We start from the raw sequence: 22,085 nt of genomic DNA on the forward strand, positions 1-22,085 counted from the left end.
CTGTGCCCCAATCTCGCCTTTCTCGCTGCTGACCTCTCAACCACATCCTACCTCTGGCCTGGATCACTCTCCCTCTTTGCATTCAACTCTCTGCATCTTCAAAGCCTTATTGAAAGTACATCTCCTCCAAGAGACCTTCCATGACTAAGCCCTTATTTCCTCCTCTCCCACTCCTTTATGTGTCGCCCTTGAACTTGGATTTGTTTGTTTTATTTATCCCTCCATCAACCTCACAGCATTTATGTACATATCTGTTAATTTATTTATATTAATATCCATCTCCCCCTCTGTTCATCATAGGCAAGGAGTGTGTCTACCAATTCTGTAATATTGTATTCTCCCAAGCACGTAGTACAGTGCTTTGCACACAGTAAGCTCTCAATAGATATGATTGATTGATCTATCCTGGTGCAAAGTACTATGCTTGGAACATAGTAAGTGCTTAAAAAATATAATTAATTAATTAAAATCAAATTAAACATGTAGAGGTGAGAGCTTCTTATCTACTTTTTTATTCTAGGCAGAATTCAGCAGTGTTTGAGTTTAGATGACTTCCCCTGGGGTTGAAGATTGGGGGTAACTGCTTTTAAGTGACACTGCCATTGTTTCACACCTGATCTGCTCAGGTAATGGAATGAACATTCACAAAGAGGCTGTTTGGGTGAAGAGTTCCAAACCAATTCTTTTCCTCTAAGAATGCAACCTACCTATTTTGAGATGTAAAAATGAGTTGGATCTTTCAAATGAGACAATAGTATTCATTCATTCATTTAATCATACTTATTGAGCGCTTACTGTGTAGAGCACTGTACTAAGCGCTTGGGAATTACAAATTGGCAACATATAGAGACGGTCCCTACCCAAAAACGGGCTCAAAGTCTAGAAGGGAGAGACAGACAACAAAACAAAACAAGTACACAGGTGTCAAAACCGTCAGAATAAATAGACTTATAGCTATATGCACATCATTAATAAAATGAATAGAGTAGTAAATATGTACAAGTAAAATAAATAAAGTAGTAAATATGTACAAATTTATACAAGTGCTGTGGGAAAGGGAAGGGGGGGCAATGGGGAGGGGAGGAGGGGAGGAGAAATGGGGCTCAGTCTGGAAAGGCCTCCTCGAGGAGGTGAGCTCTCAGTAGGGCTTTGAAGGGAGGAAGATAGGTAGTTTGGTGGATGTGTGGAGGGAGGGCATTCCAGGCCAGGGAAAGGACATGGGCAGGACAGGCAAGAATGAGGCACAGTGAGGAGGTTAGCGGCAGAGGAGCAGAGGGTGTGGGCTGGGCTGGAGAAGGAGAGAAGGGAGGTGAGGTAGGAGGGGGCGAGGTGATGGAGAGCCTTGAAGCCGAAAGTGAGGAGTTTTTGCTTGATTCGAAGGTTGACAGACAACCGCTGGAGATTTTTGAGGAGGGGAGTGACATGCCCAGAACGTTTCTGTACAGGGATAATCCAGGCAGCAGAGTGAAGTATAGACTGAAGTAGGGAGCGACAGGAGGATGGGAGATCAGAGAGGAGGCTGATGCAGTAATCCAGTTGGGATAGGATGAGAGCTTGAACCAGCAAGGTAGCCGTTTGGATGGAGAGGAAAGGGTGGATCTTGGCGATGTTGTGGAGGTGAGACCGGCGGGTTTTGGTGACAGATTGGATGTGTGGGGTGAACGAGAGAGCTGAGTCGAGGATGACACCATGGTTGCGGGCTTGTGAGATGGGAAGGATGGTAGTGACATCTACATTGAAGTCAGGGAGAGGGCAGGGTTTGGGAGGGAAGATAAGGAGCTCAGTCTTAGAGATGTTGAGTTTTAGATGGTAGGCAGACATCCAGATGGAGATGTCCTGAAGGCAAGAGGAGATATGAGCATGGAGGGAGGGAGAGAGAGCAGGGGTGGAGATGTAGGTTTGGGTATCATCAGTGTAGAGATGATAGTTGAAGCCATGGGAGCGATGAGTTCCCCAAGGGAGGGAGGGAGTATGATATAAAAATTGTGATATTTGCTGAGCTTTTATTATGTGCCAAGCACTGTACTAAGCACTGGGGTAGATATAACATCATCATGTTGGTTAGATTCCCTGTTCCATGTGGGGCTCACTCTCTAAGTAGTTGGGAGAACAGACATTGACTCCATATTTTGTATATGAGGAAATTGAGGCCCAGATAAATTAAGTGACTTGCCCAAGGTCACATAGCAGACAAGTGGCTACCAATAATAATGATGGTGTTTGTTTAGCACTCATTATGTGCTAAGCACTGTTCTAAGCACTGGAGTAGATGCAAGGTGATCAGGTTGTCCCACGTGGGGCTCACAGTCTTAATCCCAATTTTACAGATGAGGTAACTGAGGCACAGAGAAGTTAAGTGACTTGCCTAAAGTCAGCTGACAAGGGGCAGAGCAGGGATTGTAATAATAATTATGGTATTTGTTAAGCACTCACTATGTGTCAAGCACTGTTCCAAGCACTGGGGGTGATACAAGGTAATCAGGTTGTCCCATGTGGGGCTCACAGTCTTAATCCCCATGTTACAGATAAGGTAACTGAGGTACAGAGAAGTTAAACAGTTTGCCCAAGGTCACACAGCAGACAATTGGCAGAGTCAGTATTAGAACTCACACCCTCTGACTCCCATGCCCACACTCTTTCCACTAAGCCACGATGTGTCTAACAATTATGTTATAAGGCAGTCTCCCAAGCACTTAGTACAGCGTGCAGCACACAGAAAGTGCTCCCTAAATACAATCTATAGAATTGATTGATCGATTGAAGGGCAGAGGCAGGATTAGAGCCTCAGTCCTCTTTCCACTAGGGCATGGTACTTCCATATTTAATAATAATAATAATAATTGTGGTATTTCATTCAGTAGTATTTATTGGGCACTTACTGTGTGCAGAGTACTTTACTAAGCACTTGGGAGAGTACAGTGCAACAACAGACACATTCCCTGTCCACAACGAGTTTGTTAAAGTACTTACTATGTGTCAAACACTGTACAAAGCAGTGGGGTAGATGAGGCAAGAGGCTTGAAGGTCTAGGGTCCTGTGGTACTTTTTAATAATAATAATAATGGTATTTGTTAAGCACTTACCATGTGCCAAGCACTGTTCTAAGCACTGGAGTAGATACAAAGTAATCAGGTCCCATGTGGGGCTCACAGTCCATTTTACAGATGAAGGAACTGAGGCACAGAGAAGTGAAGTTACTTGCCCAAGGTCACACAGCAGACAAGTGACTCCCAAGTCCATGCTCTTTCCACTAAGCCATGCTGCTTCCCTAATACAGCGTGAAGCAATGTGGCGCAGTGGAAAGAACATGAGCTTTGGAGTCAGAGGTCATGCGTTCAAATTCCAGCTCCGCCAATTGTCAGCTGTGTGACTCTGGGCAAGTCACTTAATTTCTCTGTGCCTCAGTTACCTCATCTATAAAATGGGGATTAAGACTGTGTACCCCCTGTGAGATAACCTGATCACCTTGTAACCTCCCCTGCACTTAGAACAGTGCTTTGCGCATAGTAAGCACTTAATAAATGCTATTATTATTATTATTATTATTAAAGGGCATTGGATAAAACCAAAGGGGCCTTGGACAAAGTTTCCTTCTTCCGGCTCTATCACTCAGCGGCAATTTGATATCTGTCTCCCTGCTTCTAGACTGTGAGCCCATTGTTGGGTAGGGATTGTCTCCGTTGCTCAATTGTACTTTCCAAGTGCTTAGTACTGTGCTCTGCACACAATAAGCGCTTAATAAATACGATTGAATGACTGAATGAACATGAGGCAGGAAGGCTACTACAGAGTCAGCTAGGCTGGCAGCTAGGCTATTACAGAGGCAGGAAGGCTAGCAGCCGGGCTACTACAGGAGCAGGTAGGCTAGCAGCTGGGCTACTACAGTGGCTGGAAGGCTGGCAGCTAGGCTACTGCAGGGTGAGGTAGGCTAGCAGTTAGGCTACTTCAGAGGCAGGTAGTCTAGCAGCCAGGCTACTGCAGAGGCAGTATGCTAGCAGCTAGGCTACTACAGAGGCAGGTAGGCTATCAGCTAGACTACTGAAGAGGCAGGTAGACTAGCAGTTAGGCTACTACAGAAGCAACAGAGGCTGATGGGGTAGCAGCTAGACTACTACAGAGGCTGATGGAGTAGCAGCTTAGCTACTACAGATGCATAAGTCTACTAGAAGGACTCTACAGGATGAAAACATGTTTTGTCACCTGTCTACATATTTTGTTTTGTTGTCTGTCACCTGTCTACATGTTTTGTTTAGTTGTCTGTCTCCCCCTTCTAGACTGTGAGCCTGTTGTTGGGTAGGGACCGCCTCTATATGTTGCCAACTTTACTTCCCAAGCGCTTAGTACAGTGCACACAGTAAGCACTCAATAAATATGATTGAATGAATCTGGACAGCCTATGAAATGACAGTTATAATACAGCAGCCCGCAGTTCACATCTTTTGCTCAAGCTGGCTTTGGGTGTCTTGGGAATTATTTTTAATATTCCATTTCCATTCTAGGAAAGACCAGAATCTCCTGTCTCCAGTGAACTGCTGGTATTTACTCCTGAACCAAGTGAGAAGAGAAAGCAAAGACCATGCAACGTTGAGTGATATCTATCTGAACAATGTGATTATGCGCTTCATGCAGATCAGTGAAGATTCCACCAGAATGTTTAAAAAGGTACTGATCACGGATAATGATCACTACGGTGGGTTTTTTTTATGGTATTTGTAAAGCGCTTACTCTGTGCCAAGCGCTGGGGAAGATACAGGTTAATCAGGTTGGACACAGTCCCTGTCCCACATGGGACTCACAGTCTTAATCCCCATTTTACAGATGAGGTAAGTGAGGCCCAAAGAAGTTATCTGACTGCTCCAAGGTCACACAAGTGGCAGAGCCAGGATTAGAACCCAGATCCTTCTGACGCCCAGACCCATGCTCTGTTCACTAGGCCACGCTGTTTATTAAGTGCTAGCTTTTTGCTAAAAGCTGGGGTAGATACCAGATGATCAGTATGGATGCAGTCCCTGCCCCACGTGGGGCTATAAGAGGTAGGAATAGTGGATATATTCTCCCTATTTCACAGATGAGGAAACCAAGGTACTGAGAAGTTAAATAACTGATCCAAGGTCATATGGTATGCCAGTGGTGGGGCCAAGATGTGACTCCAGATATCCCCTGCACTTTCCACCAGCTGATTTGTCTGATCTCATTCTGCACAAGGGGATTCACTAGCTTCTTTTAAACTGAGGCAAGTTGTCCAAGTTGGTCATTCCCTTAATGAGACTGGTTTCTACCTCAGCCCTGTTTTCCGAACCATTCCCCGCCTCTTGGCTGTCTGGAGCCAATGAGATGGGTTTTTCTGGTCCAGGTGGGCGGCTCCTCCCTTCTGACCCCTGACCCCAGCAGGGACAACAAGGCTGTAGCCTTGGTTGCCCAACTTTCCCGTACCACCTTCTGGGCTGAAGCAACCCTCCCCACAACCCGCCAAGACCCCACATTCCCCAGTAGGTCTGGACCGCATTTTCACTCCTCAAAAATTACCCATCCATCCATCCCCCCGGCCCAAAATGCATCAGGACAAATGCTGCAATGTGCAGTAAGGAGTCAGTCTTCCTCCTGCTGCCCCTCCATTCCTTCAGCCCGAGCCTGCGAGTTTTCATCCAGTGCAGAGGGTGAAATACAGACAGTAAGAATAATAATAATAATAATAATAATGGTATTTTTTAAGCACTTACGATGTGCAAAGCACTGTTCTGGTTCTTGTTAAGCACTTACTACGTGTCAAAAATTGTTCTAAGTGCTTGGGAAGATACCAGTTAGTCAGGTAGGACACAGTCCCTGTCCCACATGGGGCTTGCACCCTTATCCCCATCTGACTGATGAGGTAACTGAGGCCCAAAGAAGTTAAGTGACTTGCCCAAGGTTTCACAGCAGGCGCATGGTGGAGCCAGAGTTAAAACCCAGGTCCTTCTGATTCCCTGGCCCATATGGGTTCTATCCACCAAGCCATGCTGCTTCTCAGGTCATATATGCAGAGCTCTGATACCAACTACCAACCTCTCCCTCGACCGCTTCTTTGTGGGGATGGATATTTTTATTTGGAACGATGAGTGAACTGAACCTCTTCCTATGTGCTGCTACCAACTCTGTTGTATTGTGCTCTCCCAAGTGCTTAGTGCAGTGCTCTGCACGTGGTAAGCACTCAGTAAATGTCATTGATTATTTGATTGCTGCTAGCAGCCTCCTTCCTAGTTACCAAGCTGATCAGAGTTTGGGGTGTTTCCTTCTTCCTTGTAACATTCCTGTTATTCAGTTTGCAAGTGTTTAGTATAGTACTGGGTGCATAGTACAGTGCTCAGCACATGGTTAGCATTCAATAAATACCAGTGATTGATTGATTGACTGGTTTGAGTCTGTCCCCACCCCCATAGAAATCCACAGAAGACTGGTGTTGGTATTGGAAAATGAACGCTAGCATTAAGTTGTAGAGGCAAAAATAAATGAACATATATAAATGATCTATTTGCATTCTAAAGAGTCCCAGTGTAACAAACAATACATGCAGTCAGTGATGTTAATTGAACCACTGAGTCGTTTCCTGGTGGTGGAATGGTCAACTTTGCTGCATTTGATGTCTTGGGAGTCAATAAACTCTAAATGACCTTGTGGTTGATAAATCCTAAATCAAAGAGAAATGAGGTCTCCCAAACATATAAAAATCCCTCTAAAAGAAATATGGAATCAGAAAGAGAGGCTACTATCTTATATTATTTTCTTAGTATCATTCTGATGTAATGATATTATTATTGCCATCATCATCGTCAGTTGAATGCTTACCATGTGCAGAGCACTGTCCTAAGCACTTGAGAGAGTACAATACAATAGAGTTGGTAGACACATTCCCTGCCCAAAGTTAGTTTACAATCTAGAGGGGGAGACAGGCATTAATATAAATAAGCGATGTATAATTTACAAAAATAATAATAATAATTAATAATGTTGGTATTTGTTAAGTGCTTATTGTGTTCCAAGCACTGTTCTAAGCACTGGGGGAGATACAAGGTAATCAGGTTGTCCCACGTGGGGCTCACAGTCTTAATCCCCATTTTCCAGATGAGATAACTGAGGCACAGAGAAGTTAAATGACTTGCCCAAAGTCACACAGCCGACAATTGGTGGAGCTGGGATTAGAACCCATGACCTCCAACTCCCAAGCCCGTGCTCTTTCCACTGAACCACGCTGTACAGTATTATTATATTATATCATTGAGAGAAGCAGCCTGACCTGGAGGAAAGTCATGGGCCTGGGAGTCAGAATAATAGTAATGATAATAATAATAATAGTAATGGTACTTGTTAAGCACTTACTTAACTTAGAGAAGCAGCGTGGCTCAGTGGAAAGAGCCATGGTTTGGGAGTCAGAGGTCATGGGTTCTAATCCAGGCTCCCCCACATGTCTGCTGTGTGACCTTGGGCAAGTCACTTAACTTCTCTGAGCCTCAGTTACCTCATCCGTAAAGTGAGGATTAAGACTGTGAGCCCCATATGGGACAAGCTGATCACCTTGTATCCCCCCAGCACTTAGAACAGTGTTTCGCACATAGTAAGCGCTTAACAAATGCCATTATTATTATTATTATTATTATTATTATTATTATTACTATGTGCCAGGCACTGTTCCGAGCGCTGGGGTAGATACAAGATAATTGGTTGGACACAGTCCCTGTCCCACATAGGACTCACAGTCTTAATCATCATTTTACATTTTACCTGGCTTCTAATCCCAGTTCACCACTTGTCTGCTGTTTGACCTTGGGTAAGTCACTTACCTTATCCTTGCCTTAGTTCAAAATGGGGGATTCAGGACATGTTCTTCCTCCTACTTTAACTGTGAGACCCATGTGGGGCCTGGTGATTTTGTATCTATTCCAGAATTTAATACAGTGCTTGACACCTAGTAAACGCTTAACAAATACCGCAGTCCATAATTACTGTGACTGATAGGGACCCTCTCTATATGTTGCCTACTTGTACTTCCCAAGCACTTAGTACAGTGCTCTGCACACAGTAAGCGCTCAATAAATACGATTGAATGAATAAATGAATAAAGGTGGAGGAAAGGCTGACATAGTACCATCCTAATGCCCCACCTTCTCATAATTCAAACCGTGGACAGGATAGTCAGGATCCTGAGGTCCAGTATGGAGTCAGTCATACTGACTGACTAGTGCTAGCACCCTAGTGCTAGGGTGGTTACAAGCAAATCAGGTTGGACACAGTACCTGTTCCACGTGAGTCTCACAGTCTCAATCCGCATTTTGTAGATGAGGTAACTGAGTCCCAGAGACTTGAAGTGACTTGCCCAAGTTCACACAGCAGACAAGTGGCAGAACCGGAATTAGAACTCATGACCTTCTGATTCCCAGGCCCATGCTCTATCTGCTATGCCATGCTGCTTCCCCATAACCCATCTGTAGCAATTATGGACTCTATTCATCTTTAGCATTTTTGTTTGTTACATATATGGATATATTGGTTTATTTTGTTTATTGCCTGATATTTTCCTGTCTGTCCCCCCTCCCTGTTGGAGTATGAGCTTCTTGTGGGCAAGGAATGTACCACTTCTTTTGTTGCTCTTTGCAAGTATTCAGTATGGTGCCTCACACTCTGGAGGTGCTCAACAGATGCACAACAGATGCTATCACGACTAATACTGAGAACAGTCAGAAAAATGATCTCTAAACCATGGAACATGGGCAGTATCAGTCCTCGAAGGGGAAGTTGGTGTTACCCACTAGAGACCTGAGTCTCCAGAGAGAAAAATAATGATTGTGATATTTCTTTAGTGCTAGCTAGGTGTCAAGCACTGAACTAAGCCCTGGGATAGATAGAGGATTCATTCATTCATTCAGTCGTATTTATTGAGCACTTACTGTGTGCAGAGCACTGTACTAAGTGCTTGGGAAGTACAAGTCGGCAACATATAGAGACGGTCCCTACCCAACAATGGGCTCACAGTCTAGAAGGGGGAGACAGACAACAAAACGAAACATGTAGGCAGGTGTCAAAATAGTCAGAACAAATAGAATTAAAGCTATATGCACATCATTAACAAAATAAATAGAATAGTAAATATGTACAAGTGAAATAGAGTAATAAATAAGAGGATAATCAGATAGGACACAGTCCCTGTCCCACATAAGGCCCCAGTCTATATAGGAGGAAGAACAGGGGCCTGGAAGTCAGAAGGACCTGGTGTCTAATTCTGCCTCCACCATTTGTCTGTTGTGTGACATTGGGCAAGTCACTGCAGTTCTCTGGGACTGAGTGACCTCACCTGGAAAATAGGGAGTAAGACTGTGAGCCCCATGTGGGACAAGGACTGTGTCCAACCCGATTTGCTTGTAGCCACCCCAGTGCTTAGCACAGTGTTTGACTCATAGTAAGCACTTAACAAATGTCATTGTTAACAGGTATGGAATCCTCATTTTACAGATGGGGAAACCGAGGCTCAGAGAAGTTAAGCCACTGGCCCAAGGTCACACAGCAGGCAAGTGTCAGAGCTAGTATTAGAATCCAGGTCTTCTTACAATCAGTCATATGCTCTTTCTTTTAGGTCACACTCTTTCCCAGTGATTGGTCAGTCAATCAATCAGTGGTATTTATTAAGTGCTTAATGTATGTAGAACACTGTACTAAGCACTTGGGAGAGTACAATAGACAGGCCTGAGATCAGAAGGACCTGGGTTCTAATCCCGGCTCTGCCATTTGTCTGCTATGTGACCTTATATGAGTCACTTCACTTCCCCCGTGCCTCAGTTCCCTCATCTGTTAATTGGAGATTGACTTTGAGCCCCATGTGGGTTAGGGACTGTGTCCAACCTGATTAGCTTCAATCTACCCCAGCGCTTAGAACAGTGCTTGAAACATAGTAAGCGCTTAACAAGTACCATGGCTGAGTGTAGAGGTGTTTTGAACACAGAGCTGACAGGATTCAGTAACAGAGGGAATATGTGGGTTGAACAAGAGATATGAGCCGAAGGTTATGGGCTTGTGAGACAGGGAAGATAGTTGTGTTGTCTACAGTGATGATTAAGTCAAGGGGAGAATAGGTTTTGGATGGGAAGATGAGTTCTGTTTTCCTTTGTTCATTCTCCTTTCTCCTTCTCTCTTTTTCCCTTACCGTTTTCTCTTTCCTCTTTGTTCTCCAGTTAAAGCCATAAAATAATTCCTTATTGGGTGATCCAATAATAATAATAAATTCACACTGCTCTCTAAAATGAAATTCTTGAACAAATTCAGCCTTTGGCAGTGAGATGATGGACTGCCACTGGGTAAACTGCTCCCTGGAACTAAATTGCTTATTTTTGGAGAAAACCACCAGGGTACCATTTAGCTCACTGAAGCAGCCAGTGTAAGTCAGATTGAAGATTAACTCTTTCAGACTATTAAAAAGGTAATCAAAGACATATTAAAATGGAATTCTGGTAGCTTGAAGGAGTTAACACACATCCAAGAGAAGTTTATTTCCAAAGAACAATTCAGTTCTTGAGAAATTCAGCTGAATAAGTAAACATTCTACTGCATTATTATCAAGTGGTTTTACTCGACCCGATGGAGTGGTTTACTTTAGTGTCCCCAGAAGCATAGCAAAGTTAATGTTCACCTTTAAAATTTATGTAATCACATTAAGGATTTTTGGAAGCTGATAATCTTGTTAACGTTCCCTATTTACTAAATTTGCAATGATAAAAACCCATTTTACTAGCCAGGGGGTTTTAATTGTTAAGCTCCTAGAAGACTCGGACTTGATCTTGAGAATTTGGGGAACTCTCCAAAGGACTTGGTACAGTCCTCTGCAAACAGCTGGCATGCAGTAAATACCACAGAAGATGATGAAGGCAGTGCTAGAGTAATTGCAATTTTGTGTTGGCATCCCCTGCTAGAGTGTAAGCAGCATGGCCTAGTAGAAGGATCATGGGCCTGGGAGTCAGAGGACCTGGGTTCTAATCCCAGCTCCGCCGATTGCTTGCTGTGTGACCTTGGGCAAGTCACTTAAATTCTCTGGGCCTCAGTTCTCCTGTTCTCCTCCTACTTAGACTGTGAGCCCTATGCAGGACAGGGACTGTGTCCAACATAAATTACTTGTATCCACCCCAGTGCTGAGAGCAGTGTTTGACACATAGTAAGTGTTTAACAAATGAGCCCGTTGTTGGGTAGGAACCGTCTCTATGTGTTACCAATTTGTACTTCCCAAGCACTTAGTACAGTGCTCTGCACCCAGTAAGTGCTCAATAACTACAGTTGAATGAATGAATGATTGAATGAACAAATGCCCTAAAGAAAGGAATATGTCTTATGTCTCAGTTATATTTTTCCCAGAACTTCGTAAGGTACATCTTCTGCCCCATTTCCCCTCTCTGTAATTGATTTTAATGTCTGCCTCCCCGGGCAGACTGTAAATTATTTCTGGACTGTTAGCTCCCTCTGGATTGTAAATTCACTGTAAGCAGGAACATATCTACCAACTCTGTTACATTGTACTTACTACAGCGCTCTGCACACAGCGCTCACTAAATACCATTAATTGATTGATTGCCCTCTGCAGGTGCTCAATAAATACTATCATACCAGATGAACTTCTGAAGAGATCAATTATGAAACCTGCAAATCGACACAGAAAATTTTAAGGCAGTGATCATCATCGGCATGGCGTAATGGTTAGAGCCAGAAGGTCATGTGTTCTAATCCCAGCTCCACCAGTCATCTGCTGTGTGACCTTGGGCAAGTCACTTTGCTTCCCTGTGCCTCAGTTGTCTCATCTGTAAAGTGGAGATTGAGACTGTGAGCCCTACCTGGGGCAGGGCCTGTGTCCTACCTGATTTGCTTTGTATCCACCCTAGTGCTTAGTACAGTGCTTGGCACATAATAAGTGCTTAACAAATATCATTGTTATCATCATCATCATCATCGGTTTTCTGCTTATTATGTGCAGAGCACTGTACTAAGCACTTGGGAGAGTAATAATAATAATAATAATGATAGCATTTATTAAGCGCTTACTGTGTGCAAAGCACCTTTCTAAGCACTGGGGAGGTTACAAGGTGATCATGTTGTCCCACGGGGGGCTCACAGTCTTCATCCCCATTTTACGGATAGGGGAACTGAGGCCCAGAGAAGTGAAGTGACTTGCCTAAAGTCACACAGCTGGCAATTGGCAGAGCCGGGATTTGAACCCCTGACCCCAGACTCCAAAGCTCATGCTCTTTCGACTGAGCCATGCTGCTTCTCTACAATGCAGTAGAGTACAGTGCAATAGAGTTGGTAGACACATTCCCAGCCCACAACAACCTTACAGTCTAAAAATTAATCTAATACAAATATAACAAAGTCACTTGAGCTGGAAATCCTTTCAATCAATCAATCAATCAATCAATCAATCGTATTTATTGAGCGCTTACTATGTGCAGAGCACTGTACTAAGCGCTTGGGAAGTACAAAAGCGCTTGGGAAGTACAAACTTTCACCCAACCTTTCAGTCTTCTCCTAGTGAATCCTGTGTTCATAATTGTGCTGATAGTTCTATTTCAAAAGACCATTATTAATTCCAAAATTATGTATTATTATCTCAAATCAATAAAGCAAAATTGACTCCAGTGAGTTTACCATACTTATGAAGTTCACTGCTAAGAAGGGAGGTTAAGAGTCATACAGACTTTCATTTGGCTCAGTGATCTTACCTGTTAATGGAGAATTCAAGTCCATGACCTGCCATGAGCTTACTATGTTCAGAGACTATACTCAGTGCTTGGAGAGTGCAATATAACCCAGTTGGTAGCCACGTTCCCTGCCCACAGTGAGCTAGCAGTCATCTAGCACACTAGAGAAGCAGTGTGGCTCAGCAGAAAGAGCACAGGCTTGGGAGCCAGAGGTCATGGGTTCTAATCCCAGCTCCACCACTTGTCCGCTGTGTGACTTTGGGCAAGTCACTTAACTTCTCTGGGCCTCAGTTACCTCATCTGTAAAATGGGGATTAAGACTGTGAGCCTCACATGGGACAACCTGGTCACCTGTATCAAATACATAGGAAACTGTGATTCTGTCATTTATTGGATCGGTATGATAATAGGGAACTAAAGCAGCCTTTTTAGAATGGAAGAGTAGTTTATTGTCACTTATCAGTTGTAGTAGTAGTTGTAGTAGTAGTAATGGAATTTGAGAACCCACTAGGTGCAGTACACTGCACTAAGACTTCAGGAAGTCCAACGGAACCCTAAGACATATTACCTGACCACAAGGATCTTACAGTCTTTTAAAGCAAGCGACTTTAATGAAGAATCCTGCTCGCCGGTGACCCACCAACTCTCTCCTCCCTCCTCGACCCCCTCCAGTCTGGCTTCCGTTCTCTACATTCCATGGAAACTGCCCTCTCAAAGGTCACCAATGACCTCCTGCTTGCCAAATCCAACGGCTCCTACTCTATCCTAATCCTCCTCGACCTTTCAGCTGCCTTTGACACTGTGGACCACCCCCTTCTCCTCAACACGCTATCCGACCTTGGCTTCACAGACTCTGTCCTCTCCTGGTTCTCCTCTTATCTCTCCGGTCATTCATTCTCAGTCCCCTTGCAGGCTCCTCCTCCCCCTCCCATCCCCTTACTATGTGGGGGTTCCCCAAGGTTCAGTGCTTGGTCCCCTTCTGTTCTTGATCTACACTCACTCCCTTGGTGACCTCATTCGCTCCCATGGCTTCAACTATCATCTCTACGCTGATGACACCCAGATCTACATCTCTGCCCCTGCTCTCTCCCCCCTCTCCAGGCTCACATCTCCTCCTGCCTTCAGGACATCTCCATCTGGATGTCTGCCCGCCACCTAAAACTCAACATGTCCAAGACTTAACTCCTTGTCTTCCCTCCCAAACCCTGCCCTCTCCCTGACATTCCCATCTCTGTTGACGGCACTACCATCCTTCCCATCTCACAAGCCCGCAACCTTGGTGTCACTCTCGACTCCGCTCTCTCATTCACCCCTCACATCCAAGCCGTCATCAAAACCTGCCAGTCTCAGCTCCGCAACATTGCCAAGATCTGCCCTTTCCTTTCCATCCAAACCGCTACCCTGCTCGTTCAAGCTCTCATCCTATCCCATCTGGACTACTGCATCAGCCTTCTCTCTGATCTCCCATCCTCGTGTCTCTCCCCACTTCAATCCATAGTTCATGCTGCTGCCCGGATTGTCTTTGTCCAGAAATGCGCTGGGCATGTTACTCCCCTCCTCAAAAATCTCCAGTGGCTAGCAATCAATCTGCACATCAGGAAGAAACTCCTCACCCTGGGCTTCAAGGCTCTCCATCACCTCGCCCCCTCCTACCTCACCTCCCTCCTCTCCTTCTATAGCCCACCCTGCACCCTCTGTTCCTCTGCCGCTAATCTCCTCACCATGCCTCGTTCTCACCTGTCCCGCCATCGACCCCCGGCCCACGTCATCCCCTGGGCCTGGAATGCCCTCCCTTTGCCCACCTGCCAAGCTAGCTCTCTTCCTCCCTTCAAGGCCCTACTGAGAGCTCACCTCCTCCAGGAGGCCTTCCCAGACTGAGCCCCTTCCTTCCTCTCTCCCTCATCCCCCTCTCCATTCCCCCATCTTACCTCCTTCCCTTCCCCACAGCACCTGTATATATGTATATATGTTTGTACATATTTATTACTCTATTTATTTATCTTGTACATATCTATTCTATTTATTTTATTTTGTTAGTATGTTTGGTTTTGTTCTCTGTCTCCCCCTTCTAGAAAGAGCACGGGCTTTGGAGTCAAGAGGTCGTGGGTTCAAATCCCGGCTCCGCCACTTGTCAGCTGTGTGACTTTGGGCAAGTCACTTCACTTCTCTGGGCCTCAGTTCCCTCATCTATAAAATGGGGATGAAGACTGTGAGCCCCACCTGGGACAACCTGATTACCTTGTATCTACCCCAGCACTTAGAACAGTGCTTTGCACATAGTAAGCGCTTAACAAATACCAACATTATTATTATTATTCTAGACTGTGAGCCCACTGTTGGGTAGGGACTGTCTCTATATGTTGCCAACTTGTACTTCCCAAGCGCTTAGTACAGTGCTCTGCACACAGTAAGCGCTCAATAAATATGATTGATTGATTGATCCCTGGCCTACATCCTACCTCTGGCCTGGAACGCCCTCCCTCCTCAAATCTTCCAGACAATTACTCTCCCCCGCTTCAAAGCCTTACTGAAGGCCCATCTCCTCCAAGAGGCCTTCCCAGACTAAGCCCCACTTTTCCTCAGCTCCCACTCCCTTCTGCGTTGCCCTGACTTGCTCAAGTATATATCTGTAATTTTATTTATTGGGATTGCTGTCTGTTTATTTGTACTGATGTCTGTCTCCCCTGCTCTAGACCGTGATGTCACTGTGGACAGGGACTGTCACTCTTTAGTGTTGTATTGTTACTTCCCAAGTGCTTAATACACTGCTCAGCACACTGTAAGCACTTAATAAATAAGATTGAATGAATGAATTTGCTTTTAGTCAGAAACCAACTATAAATGTAATCATCAGAGAAAATCACACCAGGGTGCCACTTAGCTCGCTGAAGCAGCCAGAGTAAGTCAGATTGAATATTAAAGCCCAGGCTTGGGAGTCAGAGAACATGGGTTCTTCGCCCTGCTCCGCCACTTGTCTGCTGTGTGACTTTGGGGAAGTCACTTCAGTTATCTGTGCCTCAGTTACCTCATCTGTAAAATGGGGATGAAGACTGTGAACCCCACTTGGGACAATCTGATAACCTTGTATCCACCCCAGTGCTTAGAACAGTGCTTGACATATAGTAAGTACTTAACAAATACCATAATTATTATTAAAATTGAATTCTGGTGGCTTGAAAGAATTAACCCATATCTAGGAGAAGTTTATTTCCAATGAACAATTCAACTCTTGAGAAAGCTAGCTGAATAAGTAAGCATTTTTCTGCATTATTATGAAACTCCATTCCACACCATGTGGGAATCCCCAGTGTAATGGCAACTTCTCAAATTATCTCTACTTCCCATTATCTCAGAGTGGCCTGTAACTAGGCCAGACTTACCCTCATAACCATCAAGTGCGTGGCTTGCGGAGGGTGGGGACTGCAGGAGAGGGAAGGGCATAAAGAAGTGATACCTGAGGTATTCCTTTATTCATGCCTCACTCCCAGCCCAACAGCACTTATATCCATATCTGTGATTTATTTATTTATGTTTAGTATTGTCTATCCCCCTCAAGACTGTCAGCTCACTGTGGGCCGGGAATGTGTCCATTTACTGTGGTATTATACTCTCCCAAGCATTTAGTACAGTGCTCTGCACACAGTAAGTGCTCAATAAATACGATTGACTGACTGACCTGTGGGAATGGAAACAGCAATCAATGGGATTTATTGAGCACTTACTCTGCGCAAAACACTGTACTAAGTGCCTGGGACAGAACCATACAAGATGGAGACACGAACCCTGCTCACAAGGAGCTCAAAGACTAGAGGATCCCTGGAGGTATTAGATGCCACTGAGGGTTTTCCCCCCTCAGGAATTCATAACTGGGGCAGCTTTGCTGTATAGCCATAATTATTATTAAGTGCCGTCGAGTCGTTTCTGATTCACAGTGACTCAATGGATTTACTTTCTCCAGAACATCCTGTCCTCTGCCATAATCCACAACCTTTCTAATGGTTTTTCCATTATCGTTTGTTATGGTCGCTATCCATCTAGCTGCTGGCCTGCCTCTTCCATGTTTTCCCTGGACTTTTCCTAGCATTAGTGTCTTCTCCAGAGACTTAGTCCTCCTGATTATGTGTCCAAAATATGTTACTCTAAGTCTAGTCATTTGGCCTTCCAAAGACCACTTTGGTTTAATTTGTTCCAAAATCCAAGTGTTTATCTTTCGGCCCATCCATGGTATTTGTAAAAGCCTTCTCCAACACCGCATTTCAAAATAATCAATGTTCTTTCTATCCTGTTATTTCACTGTCCAGCTTTCGGATCCATACATTGTCACTGGAAACGTTGTCACTGGCGTTGACAACAGCCATAAGCAAGGATCCAAATAAGACTAAAAGCTCACTGTGGGCAGGGAACACATCTACCAACTCAGTTGTATTCGTCCAAGCACTTAGTACAGTGCTCTGCACACAGGAAGTGCTCAGTAAATATCCTTGATGAAAGTCAGCCATCCTGTATTTAGATATGGAAGATAAGGAGTTGGAAACACAGGACTCCATTGGCCATGACTGAACCAAACTCACAACCCAAATAAGATCAAATTTACATTTCAAAAGTAACTCAAAATGGGAAAAGATCACAACAGGGAAAACTGAGGACAAGGTGTGGCCTAATGGATAGAGCACAGGATCAGGAATCAGGAGGACCTGGGCTCTAATCCTGGCTCTGCCACTTGCCTGCTGTGTGATCTTGGACAACTCACTAAACTTCTCTGTACCTTAGTTACCTCAACTATAAAATAATAATAATAATCGTGGTATTTGTTAAGCGCTTATTATGTGTCAAGCACTGTACTAAGTGCTGGGGTGGATACAAGTAAGTTGGGTAACACACAGTCCCTGTCCCATATGGTGCTCACAGTCTCAATCCCCATTTTGCAGATGAGGGAACTGAGGCACAGAGACGTGAAGTGACTTACCCAAGGTCACACAGCAGACAAGTGGTGGAGCCGGGATAAGGACCCATCACCTCCAACTCCCAGGCCAGTGCTCTATCCACTATGCCATGCTGCTTCTCTGAGCTTCTCTTATTCCCTTCTAAAACAGGGATTAATACTGTGAAACCCATGTGAGACATGATCAGTTTCCAAATCAATTAACTTGTATCTACCCCAGCACTTACTATGGTGCCTGGAACATAGTAAGTGCTTAACAAATACCATAAAAAAACAAGGTTTGCTAGGTAATATTTACAGGCTCTGAGGTCTGAAATGGTCAGAGCTGAGCTAAGGATTTGATTAACAAAAGGCGTGCAGTTAGGCCTTGTTTTTTTCCTGAAAGCTTTCTTGGCAAAAACATCGAGAACCAAGGTTTTGTCTAACATAACCCCCCAAGTTAAGATAATGACCAAATTAACCCATTGTAACTTCCTTTTTACCCCAGGTGTAGTTTACGTAGAGGGAAATACATTCTCAATTGAAGACCTTTTCCGTCTGGATGGAAGGCAGATGGGCATCAGGCAGGGAATGTGTCTGTTTATCGTTCTATCGTACTCTCCCAAGTGCTTAGTACAGTGCTTTGCACACAGGAAGTGCCCAATAAATACAGTTGAATGAATGAGCCACTAGCTCCAACTCTCCTCACTTCCTTTTTCTCTGATCACAGGAGAGCTTCCTCCCCTTGGTAAAAAAACCAGTCCCTTCCTAGAATAATAATTGCGGTATTTGTTAAGTGCTTCCATGTGCGAGGCACTGTACTAAACGTTGAGGTGGATACAGGCAAATCAGGTTGGATGCAATCCAGTGGTCCAATCACCCCTGGCAGAAGAGGTGGCGATTCTCATTCATTCATTCATTCATTCATTCAATTATATTTATTGAGCGCTTACTGTGTGCAAAGAACTGAACTAAGCATTTGGGAAGTACAAATTGGCAACATATAGAGACGATCCCTACCCAACAACGGGCTCACAGTCTAGAAGGGGGAGACAGACACCAAAACAAAATAAGTAGACAGGTGTCAATACCAGCAGAATAAATAGAATTATAGCTATATACACATAATTAATTAAATAAATAGAGTAATAAATATGTACAAATATACACAAGTGCTGTGGGGAGGGGAAGGGGGTAGGGCGGAGGGAGGGAGTGGGGGCGAAGGGGAGGGGAGGAGGAGCAGAGGATAAGGGGGGCTCAGTCTGGGAAGGCCTCCTGGAGGAGGTGAGCCTTCAGGAGGGCTTTGAAGGGAGGAAGAGAGCTAGTTTGGCAGATGTGTGGAGGGAGGGCATTCCAGGCTGAGGATAGGATGTGGGCCAGGGGTCGACAGTGGGACAGGTGAGAACAAGGCCCAGTGAGGAGGTTAGCGGTGGCAGAGGAGCAGAGGGTGCGGACTGGGCTGGGCTGGAGCAGGAATGAAGGGAGGTGAGGAAGGGGGGTGGCGAGGGAATGAACAAGCTTTGAAGCCAATAGTGAGGAGTTTTTGCTTTATCTTTACCAAAACTGTAACTTTGCTACCAATCGCTCTGGAGCAAGTGAGGCTTGGAGGTTTTGGTGTCAGAACTGAATTTCGTATAGTGTGGTCATGTGCCATTGTATGCTTTTGAAAGATAATAATAATAATAATAATAATAATAATAATAATAATAATAATGGTATTTGTTAAGTGCTTACTATGTGCAAAGCACTGTTCTAAGAGCTGGGGAGGTTACAAGGTGATCAGGTTGTCCCACGGGGGGCTCACAGTTTTAATCCCCATTTTACAGATGAGGTAACTGAGGCACAGAGAAGTTAAGTGACTTGGTCAAAGTCACACAGCTGGCAATTGGCGGAGTCAGGATTTGAACCCATGACCTCTGACTCCAAAGCCTGTGCTCTTTCCACTGAGCCACGCTGCTTCTCCAAGATGCCATTATGTCACACTGTGAGAGCACATAATAATAATAATAATAATGGCATTTATTAAGCACTTACTATGTGCCAAGCATGGTTCTAACCACTGGGGAGGTTACAAGGTGATCAGGTTGTCCCACGTGGGGCTCACAGTCTTCATCCCCATTTTACGGATGAGATAACTGAGACCCGGAGAAGTGAAGTGACTTACCCAAAGTCACACAACGGGGCTGGGATTTGAACCCATGACCTCTGACTCCAAAGCCCGGGCTCTTTCCACTAAGCCGTGCTGCATCCAGAAAACAATGGTTACCCAAAACTCTGTACTGTGGTGAAAGCAACCTGGATAACATGGTATATGCATTAAGTGTGTGACACTCAAAACTGTGTTGGTAAAATTACATTGTGTGAAGGGAAACCTGTGTAGAGTACACAATCAATGATTTTACAAAAATTGAACCCAGATTATTTGAATCCATCAGTCAATCCTATTTATTCATTCATTGATTCAATCATATTTATTGAGCGCTTACTGTGTGCAGAGCACTGTACTAAGCGCTTGGGAAGTACAAGTTGGCAACATATAGAGATGGTCCCTACCCAACAGCGGGCTCACAGTCTAGAAGGGGGAGACAGACAACAGAACAAAACATGTGGATGGGTGTCAAGTCATCAGAATAAATAGAAGTAAAGCTAGATGCACATCACTGACAATATAAATAGAATAGTAAATATATACAAGTAAAATAGACTAATAAATCTGTACAAACATATATGCAGGTGCTGTGGGGAGGGGAAGGAGGTAGGGCGGGAGGATGGGGAGGGGGAGAGGAAAAGGGGGGCTCAGTCTGGGAAGGCCTCCTGGAGGAGGTGAGCTCTCAGTAGTGCTTTGAAGGGAGGAAGAGAGCTAGCTTGGCGGATGTGCGGAGGAAGGGCATTCCAGGCCAGGGGAAGGACATGGGCCGGGGGTCGATGGCGGGACAGGCGAGAACGAGGCACAGTGAGGAGGTTAGCGGCAGAGGAGCGGAGGGTGCGGGCTGGGCTGGAGAAGGAGAGAAGGGAGCTGAGGTAGGAGGGGGCGAGGTGATGGAGAGCCTTGAAGCCAAGGGTGAGGAGTTTTTGCCTGATGCGTAGGTTGACTGGTAGCCACTGGAGATTTTTGAGGAGGGGAGTAACACGTCCAGAGCGTTTCTGCACAGAGATGATCCAGGCAGCAGCGTGAACTACAGACTTTCACAGTCATTTGTTACAATTGTAATTTTGGCTGAATGCCACTCTCTCAAGTGTTTCAATGCATTTGCAGGGCACTCTTCTAAGCGCTTGGCTCAGTGGAAAGAGCACGGGCTTGGGAGTCAGAGGTCATGGGTTCTAACCCAGCTCCGCCACTTGTCAGCTGTGTGACTTTGGGCAAGTCACTTAACTTCTCTGTGCCTCATTTACCTCATCTGTAAAATGGGGATTAAGACTGTGAGCCCCATGTAGGACAACCTGATTACCTTGTATCCCCCCTGGCACTTAGAACAGTGCTTTGCACATAGTAAGCGCTTAACAAATCCCATCATTATTATCATTATTATTATAATTGTTATTATTATTATTACAACACAACAATATAACAGACACATTCCTGCCCACAGCAAGGTTGTGGTCTGGAGGGGGAGATGGATGTTAATATAAATAAATTATGGATATGTACTTAAGTGTTGTGGGTCTCTGGCGGGAAGGGTGAATCAAGGGAGCAAGTCAGCGTGACTCAGAAGGGAGTGGGAAAAGAGGAAATGAGGGCTTGGTCAGGGAAGGCCTCTTGAAGGATTTGAAGAATTAAGGCAATTAAGAGGATTCAAAATTAGGATCAAAGAATATAGGAATCATGAGATAATCCTACTTGAGTGACCTCTCTACTTGGATGTCCTCTGGTCACCTCAAACTTAACATGTCCAAAATAGAGCTCCTTATCTTCCCACCCAAACCCTTCTCCCCATGACTTTCCCATCATTATTGTTGGCCCCACCATCCTTCCCATCTCACAGGCCTGTAACCTTGGCATTATCCTTGAGTCCTCACTCTCATTCAACCACATTACATCGCTAAAATCTGCCCTTTCCTCTCCATCCAAACTGCTACCACATTAATACAGTCACTCATCCCATCCCGCCTGAATTACTTCATTGGCCTCCTTGATAACCTCCCAGCTTCCTGTCTGTCCCCACTCCAATCCATACTTCACTCTGCTGCCTGGATTTTTTCTACAGAAACATTGAGGACATGTCACCCCACTCCTCAAAAAACTCCAGTGGTTGTCCACCTCCACATCAAACAAAAACTCCTCACCATTGGCTTTAAAGCTCTCCATCACCTTGCCCCCTTCTACCTAACCTCATTTCTCTCCTTCTCCAACCCAGCCCACACAGTTCACTACTCTGCTGCTAACCTTCTCACTGGCCCCAATCTCGCCTGTCTCACCTCCGACCCCTGACCCACATTCTGCCTCTGGCTTGGAACACCCT

At 44.8% G+C, this 22,085-nt stretch overlaps 1 protein-coding gene across 2 annotated transcripts in view; it reads left to right on the forward strand.

The window, feature by feature from the left end:
• Positions 1 to 22,085, forward strand: part of SRGAP1 (SLIT-ROBO Rho GTPase activating protein 1) — a 333,891-nt gene that overhangs the window by 183,405 nt on the left and 128,401 nt on the right. For both annotated transcript variants that reach the window (XM_038766001.1, XM_038766002.1), the window contains exon 3: positions 4,500 to 4,662. In XM_038766001.1, coding sequence (XP_038621929.1) covers positions 4,500 to 4,662 — 163 coding nt within the window. The remainder of the gene's footprint in view (positions 1 to 4,499; positions 4,663 to 22,085) is intronic.

This window comes from Tachyglossus aculeatus, chromosome 2, assembly GCF_015852505.1.
Source record: "Tachyglossus aculeatus isolate mTacAcu1 chromosome 2, mTacAcu1.pri, whole genome shotgun sequence".
Lineage (NCBI taxonomy): Eukaryota > Metazoa > Chordata > Mammalia > Monotremata > Tachyglossidae > Tachyglossus > Tachyglossus aculeatus.